This window comes from Fundulus heteroclitus, chromosome 6 (genome assembly GCF_011125445.2).
Source record: "Fundulus heteroclitus isolate FHET01 chromosome 6, MU-UCD_Fhet_4.1, whole genome shotgun sequence".
NCBI lineage: Eukaryota > Metazoa > Chordata > Actinopteri > Cyprinodontiformes > Fundulidae > Fundulus > Fundulus heteroclitus.
In genome coordinates, this window is record NC_046366.1 from 6,100,054 (window position 1) to 6,122,784 (window position 22,731).

General features: G+C 40.7%; 1 protein-coding gene across 1 annotated transcript in view; it reads left to right on the forward strand.

Annotated features, from left to right (window-relative positions):
* Positions 1-304: 304 nt before the first annotated feature.
* LOC105925168 (carboxyl-terminal PDZ ligand of neuronal nitric oxide synthase protein) overlaps positions 305-22,731 on the forward strand; it is a 34,651-nt gene continuing 12,224 nt past the window's right edge. The window contains exons 1-7 of the mRNA XM_012860895.3: positions 305-870; positions 3,077-3,148; positions 6,364-6,456; positions 6,549-6,607; positions 6,699-6,807; positions 18,770-18,899; positions 19,211-19,338. Coding sequence (XP_012716349.2) covers positions 766-870; positions 3,077-3,148; positions 6,364-6,456; positions 6,549-6,607; positions 6,699-6,807; positions 18,770-18,899; positions 19,211-19,338 — 696 coding nt within the window. The 5' untranslated portion in view covers positions 305-765. The remainder of the gene's footprint in view (positions 871-3,076; positions 3,149-6,363; positions 6,457-6,548; positions 6,608-6,698; positions 6,808-18,769; positions 18,900-19,210; positions 19,339-22,731) is intronic.

Consider the following 22,731-nt stretch of genomic DNA (forward strand, 5'->3'; position numbering starts at 1 on the left):
TCAGAGGTCATAATGTTATGCCTAATTGGTGGACAAAGATTGCATTAGTTGCATACTGGTCAAACATTAAAACATTTGATGTAAAGGCAGAGCTTTCATGTGCCGATTTTCAATGGTAGGTGGAAAGCCCCCCAAATTTGGTTCTATTGCCCCCCACCCCATGCAAACTTGGACCGGCCCTGCACCTGTAGAAACGGCTACGCTTCAGGACCCTCGGGGGCTCCTGGAGTTTAGTTTGTTTGTTCCCTGAAATGCCACTAGATGTCACACAAGCAAACACAAGCTGCAGCCGGCTGTGAAAGGGAAACCCTTCTTCCATTTCATTTCACGGCAGAAACGCTCCATTATAGCTGGGAGTGCGGTTCCCGTGCCAATCTAGCCTATGTGTGATTAGCGCCTGCGAGAAAGGCATAAGGCAAAACAATCATTTGTTGATATCCGTGCGTCATCAGCTCACCGGCGGCAGAGACCACTGCGTCTCCGTCGTGCGTCAGAGCAGACCGGACTAAACGGGTCAATAAGTGCACTCACCGAACCGGCGATCGGCGCCTTAATTGAGACCCACAGCCAATCATTCGGCCGGTGGCGACCTGAGCGCCTCAACCCGCGCATGACCCGCAGTCCGCCGGAGTGACGCGTCTGGCGGCTGAGAGTGCGAGGTGGCCACGGCGGCGGCGGTGTTCGGCGGGGAGGAGAGCCGGAGGAGATGCGCATATCTGCAGGTCTCTAGCGCGGTCGTAAAACAAGTCTGCGAGGAGCGCAGCCATGCCCGGAGTGACCAAGTACAATTTAGTGGATGACGCGCTCGATCTGAGGGTCCCCATGCACAACGAGGAGGTTTTTAATCATGGGGTCTGCTTCGAGGCAAAGGTAAGGACCCTCTGCAACAGATAGTGAGGTTGTTGGTTTGTTGGTTTGTTTGTTTGTTTTAACGGAGTGGAGGGAAGCTCCGAGGAGGGAGGAGCGGTGGATGCTCATGGACAGATATGGCTGTTTGTTACCGCTGTATGTCCATCACTTTATTCTCGTCCTGTTGACATGCCTGTGCCTTCCAGACCACAGTGACCAGGTATGAGCTTTCCGTCAACTGGATAATATTCAGCCACTTCTTAAGATTTATAGTGGCTTGGTTTGGGCTGTGATGCTCAAAACCAGAAACACTAAATGCAAAACAATCAAACTGTTATATGTAGTTTTTGTTCGTTATTATTGTGAGATCCAGCTGTGTTTTTTTCTGTAAATTCGTTTAAAGAACATAAAAGAACATAGAAAAGGTCTGAAAGATTACATGATGTAGAACTTCAAGTGTGATCCAATTGAAATCAGTGCCAGACGACAGAGGTAGGCTAATATACAACCTCAACAGCAAAAATGTCACATGAGCTCTGGGCCTTCAGTTAGATTATTTTCATACAACATAATATAACGTATAACATTTAAAAACTAGAATAGGGTGCACACATGCGAATCTAATCTAAATTTCATCTAATCTACCCAGATGAAAGATCCATTGTCTATACCTTCTTATTCTTGCAGGGTATTGAAAACATCAGGCTGTGTGTAATTATTATTATTATTATTATTATTATTATTATTATTATTATTATTATTATTATTATTATCATTATTATTATTATTATTATTTGTCATTGCAACAGACATCCCAATGAAATTTGTCCCCTGCTTTTAATCCATCCCTTAGGGAGCCATGGGCTGCCACTGCATGGCGCCTGGAGAGCAATCTGGGGTTAAGGGCCTTGCTCCGGGGCCCAGAATCAGTTAGTTACAGTCTATGGGATCTGAACCTAGAACTGTGCAGCCTCTCCAGGACATAAGCACCTTGCTCTCTTACCCCTAGGCCAGCACTCCCTTTATGTGTTTAACTTAAAGGGTGAAAGAGATGATTTTTTTCATAATATTCTGACTGTGTACAGCACCCCTAATCGGTTAAATGAGTTGCGGGGTAAAAACACAGTTGTTGTAGCTCAAGCTTCTGGCATAATTCTGGCTTGAAACATCAGTTCTCATCAGAACGGCAATGAGTTGGCTGGCTGTAAACCTGTTTTTTTTTTTTTACCGTAACACATCCACCATAACAAGCACTATGTTTACATGATTCAAGGTGAGACTTTTAACCCTAAATCGCCGTGCCAGCTGTCAAGCATGGTGGCGAGAGCATCATGCAGAAGGTGTGTTTCATTCAATACACCCAAATTATTCAACTTCACCTCAAATTAACAGAAAGATGGTTGATATTTGGGCACAGCTGGGTGTTCAAAAAGGACAATGATCTCTCTCTCTCACTCTCACACACACACACACACACACACACACACACACACACACACACACACACACACATCAAAACTGGATTGAAATGGATAAGGCAGGATAAGGTTCAGGAATGTCTCTAACTCCAATGCAATTGGGAACTTGTAGACTGTACTTAAAATCCAGGTCTATGTCCAGAAACTTTTCTGCCCCTCCCGATTAGAAGAATGCTGAAATATCCAGAATTACACCAGAAGCTTCATGATGGCAACAAAAGGCATGCGGGTAACTAAAAGGCTGTTCAGTCAAATGTATGCTTATATTTGAGCCTTTAAAATCAAATTTGAAATAAATGAATATTTGCCTTTAGAGTCCCACGGAGGGGAAGTTTGTCTCTGCGTTTAACCCATCCTTTAGGGAACAGTGTGCTGCCACACTGAGTGAAACCTAGGGAGCAATCTGGGGCTAAGGGTCTCGCTCAGGGATGCATAGCCTTAGAACACAAGCGCTCTGCTCCAACCACTAGGCCACCACCTAGTCCTTGTTTTTAAAATGTACTGAAGTCGCTTGCTATCCAGTCATACCACCCTGAAAAAAAAACAAAATGCTGCATTCAAATCCGCAAATTATCATGACAATTATGCTGATGATGAGTGGATGTGAACTTTGGACCTGCACCATGCATCTAGATTTCACTGGTCTGGCAAAGAAAAGTTATCCGAAGAAAATTGAGGGGGGGAAAAGCACAACCGACATCAACGACAAGCCAAATCTGGAGTAATCTTTTAACTCTTGTGCCTTGCAGTACATAGGCAGCCTGGAGGTGGGTCGCCCCGGCAGCAGAATGGAGATCGTCGCTGCAATGAGGAGAATCAGAGTAAGAACATGTGACTTCATTGAAATGAGACTATATTCAAACCTGGTGGCAGTAGCGTATGTGAACCTTTAACAAGCTGTCAGTCATTCATGTTGCTGCGCGATGTTTTAGGAAGCATCCGCTCCACGTCGTCTTCACCCACAGATCTCGTGTCAGTGCACAGCACACACCGGTCAGAGTCAGTGGGTTGTCACAAGCGCTTTGAATCTTGTGATGAGAAAAGAAAAGGGGAAAAAAGAAAAAAAAAAAAAGAAACGGCTGCCAAACACGAAGCACTGCAGTGGCACACAGCAGCGCAGAGTGCAGAGGATTTAGCCGCTTGTCAGCTGTTCCATCTAATCTAACAACCAAGTTGTTGTGTCACCCAGAGGTCAGCCACATCCCTATGACACCCGGGGAAAAACCTAATCCTGCTCCCTTGCCAGTAGCTCCTGATAATGGCCATTTTATTCTACTCCCAAAGATTTATAGAAGCAATGTCGCACGCTTGAAATGTTCTTTTTCTTTTTTTTTTTTTTATTCTCACTAGGCAGCAGAGGCTTTATTAGTACGACGCCGAGGATTAGATGACAGACATGCTCAATATAGCTGCTCAAACAAAAGGAAGTAATAAAGGATGCCACACATTGCACAGCTTAAAACAAATACTGAAGCGCTTTCTGGCTCAAGATGCTTTTCTCATCTGCGTTGAAATGAACAAAACGTTAATTAAATGGTTGAATTTTGTTCCTTCTATCCAAAGGCAAACAATGAAAAATGTTTCCTGAAGCTGCAACGATAACCTGTTAATATGTGTAAGATAGAAAGGAAAATGTATAAAGTGAGAGATAATAAAACAAAATAAAATACAGAATAGAGTAGAATGGGATGTGATCATTTAAAGCTGGTCTGTTACAGAAGCAGTCGGACCCAAAGGTGGGACTGACTGAATATTCAGAAGATGAGGCAAGTAGCTCCTAGCTAAGACCCGGGGCCAGCAGGCTCAACCTGTGGCAGAAGAGACCGTTTGGGTTAGCTTCAAGCAGATGTGCGTGAAAACGCACACACTCCCCGTGTTCCACGTCATCTCCCTCTGACAGCACTGTGTTGTGAGATGGATGGTCGTCTTGGCCCAGTTTATGGGAGATAACGGACACGTACACACACACACACACACACACACCCGTTAAGGGATCGGTGTCCTTCCACTGAATATATAGAACCGTGGACGCGTGTTGAAACTCCCACGCAGCTACATGATGGATTAACTGGGTGAGAGCACATGTGAAGAACACAGGTCACTCGCTTATAGACAGTCCACCTGGAGTTTTCCTCTTTACTTTTCAAAAGCCTGCTATCACCTCCACCACGAGTGCCGCGAACAGACTCTGTTTCTTTTCTTCTAGAATTAAAAGATCAGATGCTACGTTTGCTCGTTTTGTCATGCTTCAGCCGCGATGTTCAGTGTGTTTTATTGGGATATTGTGTGACAGTCCAACACAAGTCACACGTTGTGTAGTGGAAGGAGAAAGACTCCTGGTTTCCTTTTTTTTTTTTTTAAAGTTTACAAAAACAAATTTAATAAAGATGTAGCCTTTGAACTCAGACTCGGTTTCTTTGATACCCGTAATTAAATCAGCCCAACCAATTGCTTTCAGAAGTCACCTAATTAATAATCAATCTGCTCTCGTGAGTAATTTAATCTCAGTGTAATTTCAGGTGTTCTGTTTCTGGCCTCAGAGGTTTGTTAGAGAACATTAGTGAACAAACAGCGTCACGAAGACAAAGGAACCCAGCAAACGTGTCAGGGAGGGCGTTGTGCAAAAGCTTAAAGCTTTGAGCATCTCAACCCATCACCAGGGAATGGAAGGAGTACAGCGTAGTAGTCAGCAGCATTTCCCTCTCTCTTCATAAATAAAATGTGTCTAGACGCTACAGGACCCTTTGATAGAAGCAAGCCTTTTCAGTTTTATGAAATGATTTATGTTTTATAGTTAAATTAAAGAACTAAAACTGTATATCTAATTTCACAATGAAGAAAAGATCTGACTTCTACGAGAAGACCATAAAACTTTTTACTTTACAAAACGAAAGAACTAAATGGAAAAGTGTCCTCGCATGACTGCTGTGGAAACTCTATACAAATATAGCAGGAAATAAACACAGACAAAAATGCTAGAACTAGTTTTTTTATGTTTATATTTAAAAATATTTCTAAGGTCTTGATCATTTTTTGCCAAAATGATAAATGGCCAGAGAGGATCTACCTTGATCTATAAATCTGTCGACAGACCTTGATCCATTAATATAAACAAATATCCAAGTTTTCATTTGTTTATTCGAAATTATTTGTCGTTGTCGCTCCATGCCTGCTTGGTATGAGGGATTGCTGCAAAGTCAACGGCACAATGCAGCTGACTGTCCACTGTCACTAAGCGCGTTTTCAGGAGGAGTGAAAGCAAGTCAACAATTGAATGCATTCTGCAGGGTTTCCTTAGATAGAAAACCTTTTAACCAACCTGTCTCTAAGATTTGATTGCATCGACTCTGTAAAGTGCCTTGAGATGACATGTGTTGTAAATTGACACGATATAAATAAACTGATTTGCTCTGATGTGCCACTTTTTTTTGGTCTATTACACAAGGTTCTAATAAAACACACTCCTGTTTGTGGTGATAACCTGACAAAACGCCTGCGAGGCCTCATAAGATCCAGCACTGAGTTGTTATTTTTACTTAAACGAAAACAGAGATGAGAGAGAATATCCAAGTCCTTCCAGCGGAGAGGAGCAGGATTTGTTCGCCCTCTGATTTCACAGAACCTCCTCTGATCAGTTAATCATCTCAAGTTGGTCACTGAGTTTCTGAAGCTTGATGGGGTTTCTTTTTTTTACTGATCCTGTTGGATTTCTTTATGCCAGTACATTGATATTTGGAGCCAGAGAAAGGCAGTGAAAGCGCAGTATCTAGTATTAATCATGCAGAGGGATGAAAGTGTCCCACACATGTCTGCTTCCCTCTGGAAAGGCAGCCTTTGAAACCTTAAACATCTACCAGCAACAGAAACTGACAGTTCCTCCATGTTTACTCCGTCTCAGCTATCCCCCGTGGAGAAGATAAAAATAATCCCCCAGCAATGTGGTCTCTTCCCTCTTTTATTTGGCTTGTTTAGGGAGAGTTCTCTAAAGCTGCAATAGAAATAAAGCCTACACGTTTAATAAAGTGTTTTCTTCCAGTATGAATTCAAGCTGAAGAACATAAAGAAAAAGAAGGTCAACATCCTTGTGTCCACTGACTATGTCAAAGTGATCCTGCGTAAAAAGAAGAAGGTATGACTTCTTTAAAAAAAAGGAGTTGAACTGATTTATTCCTGTCTGGAGCAATATTGTGTCTCTGATCTTGTGTTTTTGTGCTACAACAGAGAAAGGGCTGGTCATGGGATGAGAGCTCCATGCTACTGACGCAGGACCCCATCTACAGGTGGGAAAAGGCCGATCCTAATCAGCATCAACCTAGTCAACCCTAGTCAACACTCATGGACCTGAGCTCCTGTGTTTCTGTGCCTCTACAGGATCTTCTACGTCTCGCACGATGCTCAAGACTTGAAGATATTCAGTTATATAGCGAGAGATGGACAGAGCAACGTTTTCCGCTGCAATGTGTTCAAGTCTAAGAGGAAGGTGAGTGGTAGATTGTGACTTCTAGCTGAGAAATGGGAGATCCCAGCCGTCCTTAAGGAGCCTTGCCCGGCTCACATCCCTCTCAGAAATCACTTTCCCGACAAACGTTAAATCTTCCTCAGGTACACTTAATGTGCTGACGACTTGTCGAATAAATGAAAAAAAAAAAAAAAAAAACACCAAGCACTAAAACTGTGGCAGCCCAAACTGTACAGTAAGCTTTCTAGACTCAGAACAGTTAAGGTAGATTTACAGAAATTAAGTAAGAAAGTCGTTTCATTTTTTTAAATTGTTTTTTGAATGTGTACAAGAATACTTGTAACATGTAGCATAATGTTAAAACATAGTATTTACATATTTACATATTTAACGGAGTGGGTAGAAGAGTAAACTTCTATATTCCCACTCCCTATCCATTTATTCTTATCCTTTACACAATCTTGCATATTAATTTCTAGTCTTCAGGTTTACTTTTGCCTAACAGGAAGTTTTACATAGCTTTGAAAAGTTTGAAAATGAGTGCAATTAGTTTCTTGCCTCTAACTCCCTCTATTGTTCAACCTGGGCAGATCCTTGTAAATGGCTTTTAATTTAAATAAATATTTACACATGAGGAGGACACTCATGACAGTATGATATGTGTAGTCACTCCAATAAATTGAATTATTTTGAAAAAAAATTATAAAGATATGAATTCTTTAGAAGAAAAAACTTTTCTTAATCGTCATTAGCACCTAGCATCGACATGCTAGGTGCTAACGTTTGAAAATGTAAACTCATGGACATGAAGATAGATCATAAGTTGCAGCAAATCAACAGTTCATTCAAGGCATATAATTATAAAACCTGAGCTAATTAGGACAGATAAGTGACTTTTAATAGACCCTGATGTCCTCCAGCAGCCTAAGCCTATAGCAGCATAACTACAGAGGTAGCTCAGAGTAACATGAGCCACTCTAACTATGAGCTTTGTCAAAAAGGAAAGTTTTAAGATTAGTCTTAAAAGTAGACAGGGTGTCTGCCTCACGGACCAAAACTGGGAGTTGGTTCCACAGGAGAGGAGCCTGATAACTATTAAATAGTAACAGGTATGCACTTGTATAGTGCTTTATCAAGTCCTGCCATACAATTGGCATCACCAGCAGGCAAAGCAGGTCTTGAACAAAGATACAACGACTGAGAACGTCAGAGCAGGGGTTTCAACCAACAACCCTGCCCCCTCTTTAAAAGTAAAGATCAGTACTGATGCCTCCACTCAAGTTAGGAGAGGAAACTGATAGTTTAATGGCCACAGCCACTCCAAAGAAGCTGTTCTTTGGTCTAAGTGAATCTTGCTAAACAGTAATCAAAAGTAATACAGTTTGGCTTTTTGCAGATCAGCACCAGTTCTGAACATTTTGAGTCACTAAGCAGACTTCCAGAGGTTTGTATTTTAGGTTAAAAGTGAGTTTGATGTGCTGCATAGGTTTTGCTGAGGTGGGTGCACTCAACTGCTAGTTTTCCAGTATTTCTGATGGCAACATTATCCCAATGTATGCTTTAGCACCAGTCATGATACTTTACCACTGTTTACTGGGTGGTAACTGTGACTACCTATAGCCACGGGGAAAAGAATGTCTACCCTGTTTTCCATCTTCCATCTTTCTCTGATTTCACCAATAACAATACACAAGAAACAAAAAACATAGCAACAATGGAAAAGCTGTGTCTAAAACTAAATCCACCCCTCCCGCTTCTATAGGATTTAAGATGAAATGCAGCAGAAAAAACACAGAACAATTATGGGTTGTAAAGGGTTTGCTAGGTAAAAATATTATTTTTCTTTTAAAAATAAATAATGTACAGGTACAGGGGTTTGTAAAATTGCCTCTAAATAATTCCTTTAGACAGACGAGACTGAAGCAGAGATTTTGATTTTACCATAATACACAGCAGCACAGCAAAATTGCCTCATATCAAACACTTCAACAAACAGCCAGACAGGGTGGTAGAGGGAAAATGATTCAGGCTTGTTTTGCAGCCGTAGGACCTGGATAACTTGCAATCACTGAGTCGACCATTAACTCTTCTGTGTACCACCTTATTTTTTATATTTTTTACCACCTTAGTCAGATGTGCGGCCATCTTTTTGACAGTTGATGCTTGGTTCAACCTGGGTCATCAACAGGACAATGATCCCAAACACCACCACAAACCAACAGCCCAGTGGCTGTAAAATAATACAATTGTGTCTTGCAATGGCCCAGTCAAAGCCCAAATCTCAACTGAGGACGTTAGGAGAGCGATGCAAATGAACTGAAGTAATGTTGTAAGGACGAGTGGACCAGAATTCCTCCACAACAAGGTTAGACGCTGTTAAAGTTTGGACTACACAACTGCTCAGAGTTATTGCTGCCGAGGCTGGTGCTATTTAATCGTCATCTTCACACGGCTTTTTAAATTGTTATGGACAGAAAAGGCTGGTGTTTTATTTCAGCAGCTGTATCTGATGTGTGTTTTTGTGGTTTAGAGTAATGGAGTAAAGCTTTAAATCACTCTACCTGTGTCTGTGACACCCAGCAAAAAAATCTATTGGTACATTTGCCCGTAGCCACCAAAATACTACCCCTTATCTTGTCGGAAACAATGTAAAATGCTGCATGCTCAGACATTGGGTTAGAGGTATGACCGTTCCTATGGCAACCAAGGTTGCAGCACAAGCAATTAATGGAGACTAACAAATTGAATAGTAACAGAATAAATCTTGGCTGATTCAGTGACTGGATAATTGCTTTTGCATTCCATATCAGCAAAAGGTAGTTTCAAATACTTGGACGCAAACAAGTTATTGCAGATATTCTCTCAGTGCCGAGTCATAGCGATAGATGTCAATGCATTCACCATCTCTGCTGCATCAGCTGGAGTTGTGAGAAGGCTTGTTCCAGTGGCTGTATCTATAAATCAGCCTTCTTGAATAAATAGGCTCCTGGGGCTCTCTTTGTAGCCTGGATTTGTGCAGGATAACTGTCTCTCTCTTTTCTTGCATGAAGTCATAAACACTGCACAGCCTCTGCAGAACCTCTGGCCTGAAGCTCAGCTGGCAAGCTGCTCTCGTTGCAGCCTTTCTCTGAAGGCAGTACTGCTTAGAGCCACCACAAGTCTTCTTCCTCTCAAATTGATTTTTTTTCATCCTCCTCCACTTGTCCTCCACCTTATGCATTCCATGCACCCTGCTGCTTCGGTCTCCTCTTGATGTGGCTGACCTCTCCTCTCAAGATACTGCTGATGCCACGTCCTGATTAAGCTGCCACCTTTCCTTTACTTGAGTTTTATCATAGCAGTGGCTCAGGCAGCTTGTATGCCTTCTTTTCCCCTGACTGCCAGAAAACCACATAGCTTCCACTTACTTCCGGCCACTCAGGGGGGTCTTTAGACTTGACAGTCATGGGCCATTGCACATCTTCTATACTTTACTAAGCTTTTTCATGTCATGTAAAATTTGTGATTTTGCTCCAATTACATCTATTTCCTTTATGTAATAATTTGTTTCTGTAAAACGACGGTTATCTGTCTTTTTTGACCTGAACATTTGACCCGAACACGGAAATCTTACCAGATGCTAAGGACTATTTGTACGCTTTTAGCTTCTCAGAGGGGTTTACGGTGCATTCGATTTGAACATTATGTCTTGATTGGCGACTGTGTGTGTTATGTGTGAATTCTGAGCTTGCGTCTCACCAAAATGTTCTTTCTGGTCACATAATGACAATAAAGACGCTTGATTCTTTATTCTAGATGTTTAACAGCTGGTGCCTGTGCAAATTCACAGCTCAAGCGCGTGCTGCCAGAATTAAACTCCTGCATAGGTGTCAAAACGTTTTCAGAAAGAACTGAGCGAAGGTCCGATTGCCTCCGATTTAAGCCTGTTTACAGCTGTTATAGCCTTATCACAGTATTGAATGTGAGTCTTTTGTTGCAGTTGTGTAGGAGGCCACAATGCATTTGGAAAATAACACTCCAGCATTGATTTAGTACGCATTTGACACTGTAGCATATATACTTTGATCACTACATAAGCCAGGCTGCCACAGATTTTGTAAAATTGTTGTTACATGTGCGTTACGGCTCTCACCCACCATGTGTACTACAGCACTGCTACAGGACTGGGACTCACATATCACAGTAAATAACCTGCAATAACACAACACTGCACAACTGACTGCCTTACGTACTTTCTGGTTGATATTAGAGATGCACCAATATAACAATTTATGCAGATATTAATTTTATACATACAGACAGACAGACAGACAGACAGACAGACAGACAGACAGACAGACAGACAGACAGACAGACAGACAGACAGACAGACAGACAGACAGATAGATAGATAGATAGATAGATAGATAGATAGATAGATAGATAGATAGATAGATAGATAGATAGATAGATAGATAGATAGATAGATAGATAGATAGATAGATAGATAGATAGATAGATAGATAGATAGATAGATAGATAGATAGATAGATAGATAGATAGATAGATAGATAGATAGATAGATAGATCTGTCTATCTATTGGGGGAATCCCAAGGCTTTCCCAGGCCAATCGAGAGACATAGTCCCTCCAGCGTGTCCTGGGTCTTCTTCTGGGTGTCCTCCTGGTAGGATGTGTGGGAGGCGTCCAGGAGGCATCCTAAACAGATGCCCGAGCCACCTCAACTGGCTCCTCTCGACATGGAGAAGCAACGGTCCTACTCTTGAGTCCTTCCCAGATGACAGAAGCTTCTCACCCATTCTCTAAGGGAGAGCCCAGACACCCTGAGGAGAAAACTCATTTCGGCCACTTGTAATCTTGATCTCATTCTTTCAGTCATGACCCAAGGCTCATGACCATCGATATGGGTACAAACATATATTCACCAGTATTCGTTCATACTCAAATCTATCTCTTCACCACAACAGACCGGTACAGCGTCCGTTTCCCCAATCTGCCTATCAATCTCTCACTCTAGTTTTACCTCCTTCATGAACAAGACCCTGAGATACTTAAACTTTACCCTTTTCCAGCTTGGGACATACCAATATTTTAATGACTGACATCAGCTGATACCATTGTTAATACCGATACATTGTGCATCCCTAATATATATGTTAAATGGTAAGTACTGGTATAGCACTTTATCAAGTCCAACGACCCAAAAGCACTACATTGAGTCATTCACACCTTGACGGTGGAGAGCTATGTTAGCAGCCACAGCTGCTCTGGCGCAGACTGACAGAGAAGCATCTTTGATTACTATTATATGGTTAATGATGCTTGGAATTTGCCCAAATAATTATTCATTAATTAAATTAGTTAAATGAAATGCCAGTTCCCAAACTGTCAATTGATTATTGAATGTGAAAAAATACTTTTTAAAAACATAAAGCTAATATACGCCTTGCTGATGCAGTTGAACACTGTGAAATCAACATCCTTGACCCCAGTACACATGCACTATTCGGAAGAGTACATCAAAAGCAGCACACTTACTGTATTTGAAAGCTGTGACAGGACCTACATTTCCTCTAAAACCCCTTTATTTGCTCACATGTAGAGCTCTGTAAGAAATATTTTTCAGTACACTAGCATTCATGGCAAGAAACAGTGGCAATAGTACAGTGTTCCTGCAGCTTTACATAATAACATGATTGTGATCATTATAGTTCATCATCATTATCACTTTCTCACTTGTATTAAAACAACTTGATAAAGCTAACCGTATGCATCAGTGTTTCAGTAGACTGTCTAATTGGTGTGCTTTGTTGCATATGAACCCCTCTCCTCTGCTTTGATTAATTAACATCTGGCAATTTGCATCTTTATCTGTTTATTTTGAGGAATCTCAAGGGATGTGTGTTTTAACTTGGGTAATGTGGAGTACTTGAGCAGTCAGTGTCTTGTTTTCTGTGGACAGCAGTCAGCCTACTCTCTGCTTACACAGTCAGTAAGGAGAGTTGCTTAGATTTGAACCACCAGAACAAGAGTATTTTCAAACTACCTCAGACCTTATAGATTTCAGGACCACATTGGGGATTTTTGCAGAGAATTACTTCTGCATATGGTTGTTCATTTCAAGTTTTTACTGCTAATAAAACCATTTGAGGGAACAATGATGTGCAAAAAAAAATCCCTGCTGCTGCATTTGTTTGTGCTGGTATTGATTTGTAGGACTTGAGTACATTTAGACGGTTATAACTATTTGGTTTGTTGTTTTCAATGCGTGTTTTTTTGGGGATTCGTGTGATAGTGCGTGCTCAGTTGTGAAGTTTCAGGAAAATGAAACAAGAGTTTCAAAACTCTTTACAATGAAAAATCTAATAAGTGCAGCTTTATTTGCGTTCTACCCCCCACCCAATTCAATACGCATCAAGCCACCGTTTCCTGCGATTAATGCTGTTAGTCATTGTCTCTATCAGCTTTTGAAATTCAAAAAGTAAAACTCTTGCAAGTCTCACCACTCACTGTCATTTGGATTTGGGTTTGAACTTTGGGCCATTCTGACACATAAAAATGCTTTGATCGAAATGATTTAAGCTCCAGTTCTTTTGTAGCCCCTAACAGGTGCCTTGAAGGCCCTGTTTTAGCTCCGTCTGTCCTCTCAACGTCACTGACCAGTTTCTCAAATCCACGCAGCACTTTTCAAATTTAAGTTAATAAAAAAAACATTCAGACCCCTGCACCCTTTTCCTTCCACTCCACAACAATGCACTGCTTGATCTTGGTCTGTGATGAAAAAAAAAAGAAAAATCCAAATAAAACACATTGAAATTGGTGGTTGTAACATGGCTAAAATGTGTCAAAGTTCAAAGGTCAGCAACACTTCTGCATGGCACAGTATAGGAAAGTCAGACCCTTCATTTTCATAACCAAAAGAAAAGTAGAAGCATGTTCTTTTCCACATATCAGAACCACAAGCTGATCCAGTTTTTCCTCCATGACAAAGACGGAGCATCAGTGAGGTTGACTCCCATCCCCTCACCATGGATACCACGCCGACAGCGACTTAGTGAGGCTGAATACTAATCATTCTGGTGGGAAGGGGGGAAAGAAAAAGGGCGCTGCTTTGCTCGGCACTTCAAGACATTTGCACCAGTGCTGAACGAAACACCCACCCTATTGTCAGGGACACAGTCAGTGGTGCCTTCTCTCCACTGCCTCCCCGGGTCTTTGAAGCCGTATCTGTGTGCTGCAGACCAAGCATGTGTGCTGAGTAGGAGGAGATGGATCAGCTGATTAGAGGAGATTTGGTTTATTTTCATCACGGCGTGTTGTAGAACGAGGCTTAGAAGTGAGCTCATCAATGCAGCCTTTTGTGTTTGGTTTCTGCGAGTTTTGTTATGTTCACTTTACAATTCGGAGCCAGAATTCACTTCTCTGATCTGTGTTGACAGAGCGCTCTAATCAATTTCCCCACACCATTTCTGGTTTTGTTGAAACGTATTTTGCCGTTGCATTTGATTAAACCTCTTTCAAGCTTGAGCTACCTTGACATATTGACTGAATAGCTTCAGGCAGGAGGATCCTCCAGAGGCAGATGGCGATGAATTTATTTTTGACACGGCTCCTGCCAACTCCCAAGATTGAAAACATCACCTTCAGTCCGACTGAGGAAGGACAGGGTGGATAACCTATCATTCTGGCGGATTTAGAATGGTTTTGGAGCTTTGGAGGGCGGGTGGGGGGGTGGGCGGAAACCTGAAATTGATGATGGTGTCTCATAACTGGTGCTGATTGTTGCTACCTCTATGCTCAGGTTAGAAAATAAGGGCATTTATATCAGAGGAAAAACAGAATGTTGTATTGATTAATGTCTTGATGGTATTGGACCAGTCTTAAACACAGTGTTTTTTGAAATATTTAGTCTATGAAGTATCCAAAAATATTCATTTTAATTGTCCAGCAACCATCACAAATTGTTTTAAATCATAACAGCAAAGATGACATCCCAGTTGTAAATACACAACCATGTTATTATCATGTAAGAGGTGGGGGTCCACTCTGGAGGTCCAGAACAGGGACGAGGCCAGACAACACACTAAGTTTATCACAGTAAAATCCGTAGTTAACTCATCATCACGCTGCGCTTCAGAAAAGTATTTACCTCCATGCAGATTTCTTCAGTTTTTACTTTTTTTTCTCACTTAAATGATTCAGATAAAACCACTTTTCATACCAGACAGAGGTAACCTGAGTAAATACAAAGTGCATTTTTCCTTACTTTGCCTTCAAGATGAATTCTTGCGGTATTTGTGTGTTCTCAAACACACAAGAATAATGTGTAGAACTAGAGTGCTAAACATTATCCATCTGGCTGCCTACTTCTTTTCCACAATTTCAATTTCATTTAAGGAAAAAAGCTATCAAAATCCACCTGGCCCTATCTAAAATGAAGAATGCATTTGCCCAATTACGTTAATAACTAGCTGTGCCACCTTTGATGGAAAAAAACTGCCATGAACTGAATGCAATACAAGGTGATGAATCTTTTATTTCGCTGAGAAGGAATTTCAGCCCACTCTTCTTGATGAAATTGTTTCAATTTACCCACAGCTCGCTGTAGCTCACGCTACAGCATCGCAGTCATTTTCAAGTCCAAACTTTGACTAGGCCACTCTAAAACTGTATTAACCTTGAGCTTAAGGTCACAAACTAATAGTTGAATTTGTTGTTTCAGGATTTTCTGATAAAGAGCAGAATCTGTGCTTACATCAATTACAGCAAGATGTTCAGGACTTGACGCAACAAAGAAGGCCTAGAACAAGTGTGTTGGTCTTGTAACAGTGGCACAGGAGCTAGGGAGACTGTCCTGGAACCGGCTGGTTGCCAGCTCAAATTTCAGCTCCAACTGTTTCAGTCGTTGTGTCCTTAGGCAAGACACTGCACCCACTTTGTTTTGTCCAGGTGATAAACATGATTTAGTATTAAATTCTCAAAGTTTAACATGCCAGTAAAGATTTTGACACTGATAATTGAGACATTTTGACATGAAATTTTTGATAAAGTATAAATAAAAACAGATTACTATATTTTTTTATCTAAATTGCTTTCTATTTTGTTTTGTTTTTTGCTTTTTCAGATATCTGTCTTTTTTCTATAAGAAAACAAACTTCAAATGAAAGTGCATCTAAATCTAAATCTACCAGGGCTGTGAATAATTTTTGGCTTTTCTGTAAGTAATTCTTAATGTGCAGAGTAAACTCTTTTTGATCAAATATTCTGCTCAGACGTTCAAATTGTTATTTAAAGTTAGGGTAGTAGGTCAGAACATCTGGGGATGAAGATGTCTATCATGGGGTGACTCATGCCTTCAGATAAGTACACACCAGAGACATTCAATCAGTGACTACACAGTTATTTTGTTGTGTTACATCTGATGGTTTTTAATTACACGAAGTTCAAATAGTTTATCTGGTATGTGTCTTTTTTTCATCTTACTTCAGCTGTCTTTCCAGGTCAAAGTGGCAAACCAGAATTGATGTACTCTAAAGCCTTATATGGACAAGATGATTGTAGCATGTTTAATTGGTGATGCACTGCTTAGGGTTGTTTGTTGTTGCCACAATATTACAACAGTGCATGTACATGTGATAAAATCTTTTAATTCAATTCAGTTAAATTGTATTTATATAGCGCCAATTCACGACATGTCATCTTAAGACACTTTATAAAGTCAAATTGAATTCAAATCATACGGATTGGTCAAACAGTTTCCTCTCTAAGAAAACCCAGCAAATTGCATCAAGTCTCTCCAAGCAGCATTCACTCCTCCTGAAAGAGCGTAGAGCCACAGGGAGAGTCGTCTGCATTGTTGATGGCTTTGCAGCAATCCCTCATATTGAGTATTTAACACTAAATCACATTAGAAGTCTGAGAACTGATCTAAAAACTGAGAGTAAAAGCCTGGTAGAAGATACAAAACAACAAACAGAAGAGGTTTTATTGCTTTGCAGTTTGGATGAGGAAAACTAAAGGTTAAATGTTCAAAGGCATTGTAGTTATCAACTGGCCTGGGACTATAGTAAATCAGACAGAAAGATGGTTGCTACTCCTTCTCTCTCCGTAGTTCTGGGAATGTGGAAATTTGACTACTTAGAGGGAGTTGACTCATTTATACTAACGTAGTCCTCTTGTAGCCAGATTTCTGTGAGACAAAATAAATCAATCTGATTATCAAAAATCAATTCATTAACTAACAAAGTCTTTGGAGGGAGAGACCTTATATTTAATAGACCACATTTAATTGTATTATTTTTTTGGTTCAAGCTGAGTCATATTTTTATGGCTTTTTTTTATTTTTATGATTTGCTCCTTTTAGATCTGTTTTTAATCTGTTTAGTTTTGGCCGCTGCGATAGACTGGTGTCCTGTCCAGGGTGTACCCCGCCTCTCGCCCATTGACTGCTGGAGATTGGCACCAGCACTATTCGCGACCCCACAAGTGATAGACGTGTTAGAAAATGGATGGACGGATAGTTTTGGCCGTGGGAAACACTCTGTCAAATAGGGTAATGGGTGGGTAACAGTAGAAGCTGCAGATAGGTGTGTTAAACTACGGCTCTGCTTCCTGGTCTGGACCCTGTGTGTTCAGCATTTAGGAGAACTAATAAATCCACCCAGATTCTTTGAAAGAAGGGCCTCACCATCCAAAGTTGGATGGATGCCATCTTTCTGGATTAGACCAGGTTTTCCCCAGAAGGTTCACCAGTTATCAATGAAGCCCACGTCGTTTTCAGGACACCACCTAGACAACCAGCAGTTGAATGATGACATGCGGCTAAACATGTCATCACTGGTCAGATCAGGCAGGGGACCAGAGAAAATGACGGCGTCCAAAATTGTTTTAGCAAACTCACACAACGAAGCAACACTTACTTTAGTTAGCTTCTTGAAGAGATTAGCTTCGTGAAGCTAATCTCTGTGGCTTCGCACTAGCTAAGCTATCTCCCACCCCTTAAAATCACACCACAGTTTACACCAACATGTGTCATTTTCCATATGAGGAGATTACAGTATAAAGTCTGGAGTAGAAGCTCCCTTGTAAGGACTGAGCAGTTTGAGCCTTTTGAAGCAAGAGTGCTAGTGCTCTGTCGCCAGGGGCCTAATGTCAAATAATATTTTTTTTTTTACATATATCTAGGAAAGGAAGAAAAAACTGAATAAAAACCAGAAGCAGCTAAACCATCAAGACTGTGAGTCTTGGCCAAAACCTACAGTGTCCACAACCTGAAATTCTATCCCTTAACTACATTAAAAAATGTTGCAGCAAGAAGGTCCTGGGTTCAAATCCCAGACTAGTGTCTTTCTGCATGTTCTCTGTGTGCATGTGTGTGTTCTCTTCGGGTACTCTGGCTTCCTCCCACAGTACAAACACATGAATATCTCTCTAAAGTACACTGTGTGTGCACATAGTTGTGTGTCCTTTGCCCCGTGTGTTTCTGTGTTGACCCGTCCAGGTTGATCCCCACCTGTTACTCAATGACAACTGAGATCGTACAGCGATCACGCCCCCCACCCCTCCACCACCTTGTTCTTTGACTTGAGGAATTTGGATGGCAAAGTTATAGATCGCTGAGTCAAGAAAAGATAACACATTTCTTCGCTCATTTTTCACTGGAGTGCTTTTTATATAAAGAATGAATTTCAAACAAAGCTTGTGTTCAGTGTCTGTCCTTCAGGTTCCCTCTTTCATAATTTTCCCCTCCATTCGCTTCATACCTTTACGTTTCATTTTCTTCTTCACCACCTGTGCACAAATGGTCACATTCTGTTTCTCCTCTCCTCCAGCAGCCTATCTCCTCGCCTGCTGCGTAGCCTAATTATATGTCTCCTTTCTAATGTGCTCTTCATCCTGCTGCTTCTCTGCCCTTACTACCTTACCTCGAACACACATACACACTCACACACACAGAAACCCTCTGTCTGTGTCCTCCCACACAGTCTCAGGCCATGAGAATCGTGCGGACCGTGGGTCAGGCATTTGATGTGTGTCACCAGCTGACCCTCCAACAGAAAAGCGAGGATCAGGAGGATGAAGAGGGGAGGGCGGAGGAACTGGAGGCAGCACCAGGTTACGCACACACTCGCAACTACAAAACACCTCTGTTCGCTTCGCTCTCCTCCCGGTTGTCAGGCCTGCTCCATCTCAATTTCACACAAAAGCTCCTCATGCCTTCTTTAACTCATTAAACTCCAAGAGCTGGTATAAGCACAAATTTGCAGCACTTTGAGAAAAGTTGTCATTATTCATTCATAGCATTATTTTTTAAATTAAAGATGCTGATTGTTTTATGAGTCACCCCAACCCTTAATCAAAGACCTGTCATGTATTCTGTTAAACTCTGTGTGAAACTCTCGCCGATGCATGTCATCTCTCCGCAGCAAAGAAGAGGCTGGCGTTGTCAGAGGAGACAGACCTTGAAGCCACCACAGAGGAGAGCATCGATTGTGTCTCTTCATCAGACCTGGAGAAGAACAAAAAGGACGAGGCCCTGGGTGCAGATGCGAAGGTAGGGTGCAGCTCGCTGATGTAGCCCGTCATCAATGCAGCGTTTCTCACACAAAGCCCAGCTATTTTCACACTCCATTCAAAGCGCTTTTATAAAACCTCCATGAGGTATTTTATTCAGTCCAACAGACTCCCACATCATTCTGCAAGATTTTCTTGTTTTTTTTTTCCTTTACGTTTTTTCTTCAAAGGAACCGATCTTTCTTCTAATCTTTTGGGAATAGTTCTTCAGGCTGTAAGAAAGTAAAAGCGTTCAATCTGTTTTAACTTTTAGATTCCTTTTTTGACATTGCATCCATCACAAACTTCAATGGATCCTTTTGGCATTTCTGTCAGGATCCCCCGGGTGCCATTACTTATGGTAGCTCCCTGGGGATCCTGCAGTCTGTGTTTTTGTTACTCCCTAGATCCTTGCATTATCCTCTCTTTAGTTTCTGTTCAGCATTTATGTTTATCATAGATTCAGGTATTGGTAAGATCGGTCGTTTCTTAATTAGAGATCCTTATTCTTGTTATGTGTTTAGTTTTCTGTTAACTTATGTTATTACTTTAGTATTCTGTTAGATCCTTATTTATACATGCCTTTTTTAGCTCAGTTTTTGTGTTGCACTCTATTTGTGTATTCTTAGATGTAGTTAGCTTATGGTCCTTTATGTCTGTAGTTCTGTTATATCTGTTCCTTCTGAGTTTATTTAGATTCTGTTCTCCATCTGCCCCTGCCAGTTTATTGCCCCTCCTTTCCTGCAGCTGATTGTTTCACTCGGTTCACCTGCGCCTAATTGTCCACCCATTGCTTCCCTCCGTCTCTTCCCCTTTAAGTTCAGCTCACTCTGTCAGATGCTGTTAGGTCCTCCATCTTCATCCATCTGTCTGCCTTGCTCTGGTCTCACTGTCACTGTGTTCCTGGTTCCCTTTTCTCTGCCAGTACTTAGGAATCATATAGGCAGTCTTCTAGAGATAATGGCTTGTCATAATTGCTGACAAGATCAAAACCTGAGATATAGATATGATATTTAGCAATGAGTGGCACTACCATATGTCCATGATCTGGGAGATATGCAACCCTCCCCTTCACACAGCAGGGTTCATCAGAGGCTAGTCTTGAGACTCCAGGATCTAAAATGACCTGCCTGCAGCCCTGACCTTACCCCAGTGAAAGCTTATGGGATCAGGGCGGGTGTGCTGTTTGTGTCAGAGTGACCAACACAACAATACTGGCTAACTTAGAACAAATAGTGGCTGAAGGATGGAGGGTTTCTCAGAGCAATGCAAAACTAAGATGCTGACCTGCGTGAGGAGGAGGTCCAAGGCTTTGGTGGCTCTGAACAGTTCCACAAACTGCAGAGTCCCCGGTCAGTTAAATTAATAAACTGTTAAATTTTCAAGATGTCAAAAAGTAAATGCAATATTTGATTCTTACCAGTTTGAGGGTCAGGTTCTCAGCTAGACAACGGCTGTGTGTGGAGATGTTCCCTGCTGTGTCAGAGACAGTAGTGTGGGAATGGTACCTGCTCAGGTCCAAATTCGGTTTCCAGAGACACGTGACACCAGGGTCAGTTAAAGTTAAGTCAGGAATTTAGCATTTCAAATTAACCTTGCCCTCGCAGTTCAGAAAGACAGAAACATTTTTGAAGGTAAAATGTTTGATTTGCTAAGAAGACTCTGAACTTTAATCTTTAGATACCTTCAGAAATTTGAGAAATAATACATTCCTTGATTTGAATTGACTTAGTGAATGAAATTATCATCTGGAAACAGATATCCGTGTTTAAACATCATGTGATGTATTAAAATTTGTTAGATGATCTGAAATGGTCGTGTTGTGTTTAGTTATTGTTGGGGAACCAGAGTGCAGACAAGAGGCATGGAACTTCATGATGTAGTGAATGATGAGGATTTAATGAAAAAATAACCAGACTTACAGCAGGCATGGAATAATAATCATCAGAAGAGGCAGTGTCATTAAAAGACTGATCAATCAATCAATCAAAATGTATTTAATAGGGCTGTCAAAATAACGCGTTAATTTTGATTAATTAATTAATTAACTAATTAACTAATTAATTAATTAAAAAAATAACGCAGATTAATCAAAATGCTGTAGCCTTTAGCAGAAATTATTAAACATCACCGTGGGACTGAAGAAAAACAAATAAAAAGTGTCATATTTTAGCCTAAAATATTTTAGGCTAAAGTATTTAGCCTAAAATATTAGCGTTACTAAGTGAGGTGTGAAAAAGAGACAAAATGTTTTTGTCTCTTTTCTTTCCAGCTTCTGGGAGGTGATGCAAAAGTTTATTCTGATAATAATCTTCATGAATGTCATCATTATTTAAAGAGCACTTTAACATGAGGTAAAACAAAGCGCCAAACATCAGATATACATCAGATAAGAGATAACAACTAATAAAATGCTTGTTTGTTAAAATAGCACTAGGTCTAAATTGTGTATAATTAGCCTAAAAACTAGATTGGAATATGGAATATGTTGACGTCTGTTAAATTCAGGTTATCTTTTTTTATTATTATTTCAGTTGATGTGTCCTGTTGACGTGAGTTCAGTTTGACATTGGCATCTGTTTAGTTCAGTTTGTCTGCTGTTGAAAACAATTGTTTATGAATTTGCTCTAATGACAGTTCAATTTTAAAACTAAGCCCTCTGTCCATGATGTTTCAGTAAAAGTAGCATGTAAGATGGAAATATTTGGATGGATATTTTATGAATAGGCCTTTTTTATGAATGTACTTTGTTAAAAGAAATACAATAAAAAAACATGTGTTGGGCTATCAGTTGTTTTTGAACTTTTGAACCTCCCAAGGGGAGGCTCACATTCAATGAATTTGAAAAGCCCTGGTATAGGGTAGTTCACTGCTATTGTTTTCATCCGGGTTTTTCGCGCCTGCGCACCGGACTGGAAGGCAGAAGGCGAGCACAGTGGCAGACGCAAACAGAGCAAACGACGAGTTCTCAACGTATTTTTGTTCTTTAGATAACGTATCACAAGATCGTTTTAAGAGTAAGTTGATGGTTGATGGTATCAGATTGCCAGAGACCGTCCAGATAGCGAGTCTGTGAATGCTGGCCAAACGATTTAGTCCGGCCCGGTGGCCAAATGCATTACCAGTATTCAACGGATAATGCATTAGATACAGCCGATACTTTAATGTATTTAATGCTGATTATTCATTGAATCATTTGAATTTAAATATTTAAAATACTTTCACAGCAAAAATTATATGCGATTAATTTAGATTAATTAATTACAGAGTATGTAATTAATTAGATTAATTTTTTTAATCGATTGACAGCCCTAGTATTTATATATCACTTCACAACAACCAGCAGGTATCCAAAGTGCTTAACAAAATGAGTAAAATCACAACATACAGTAGA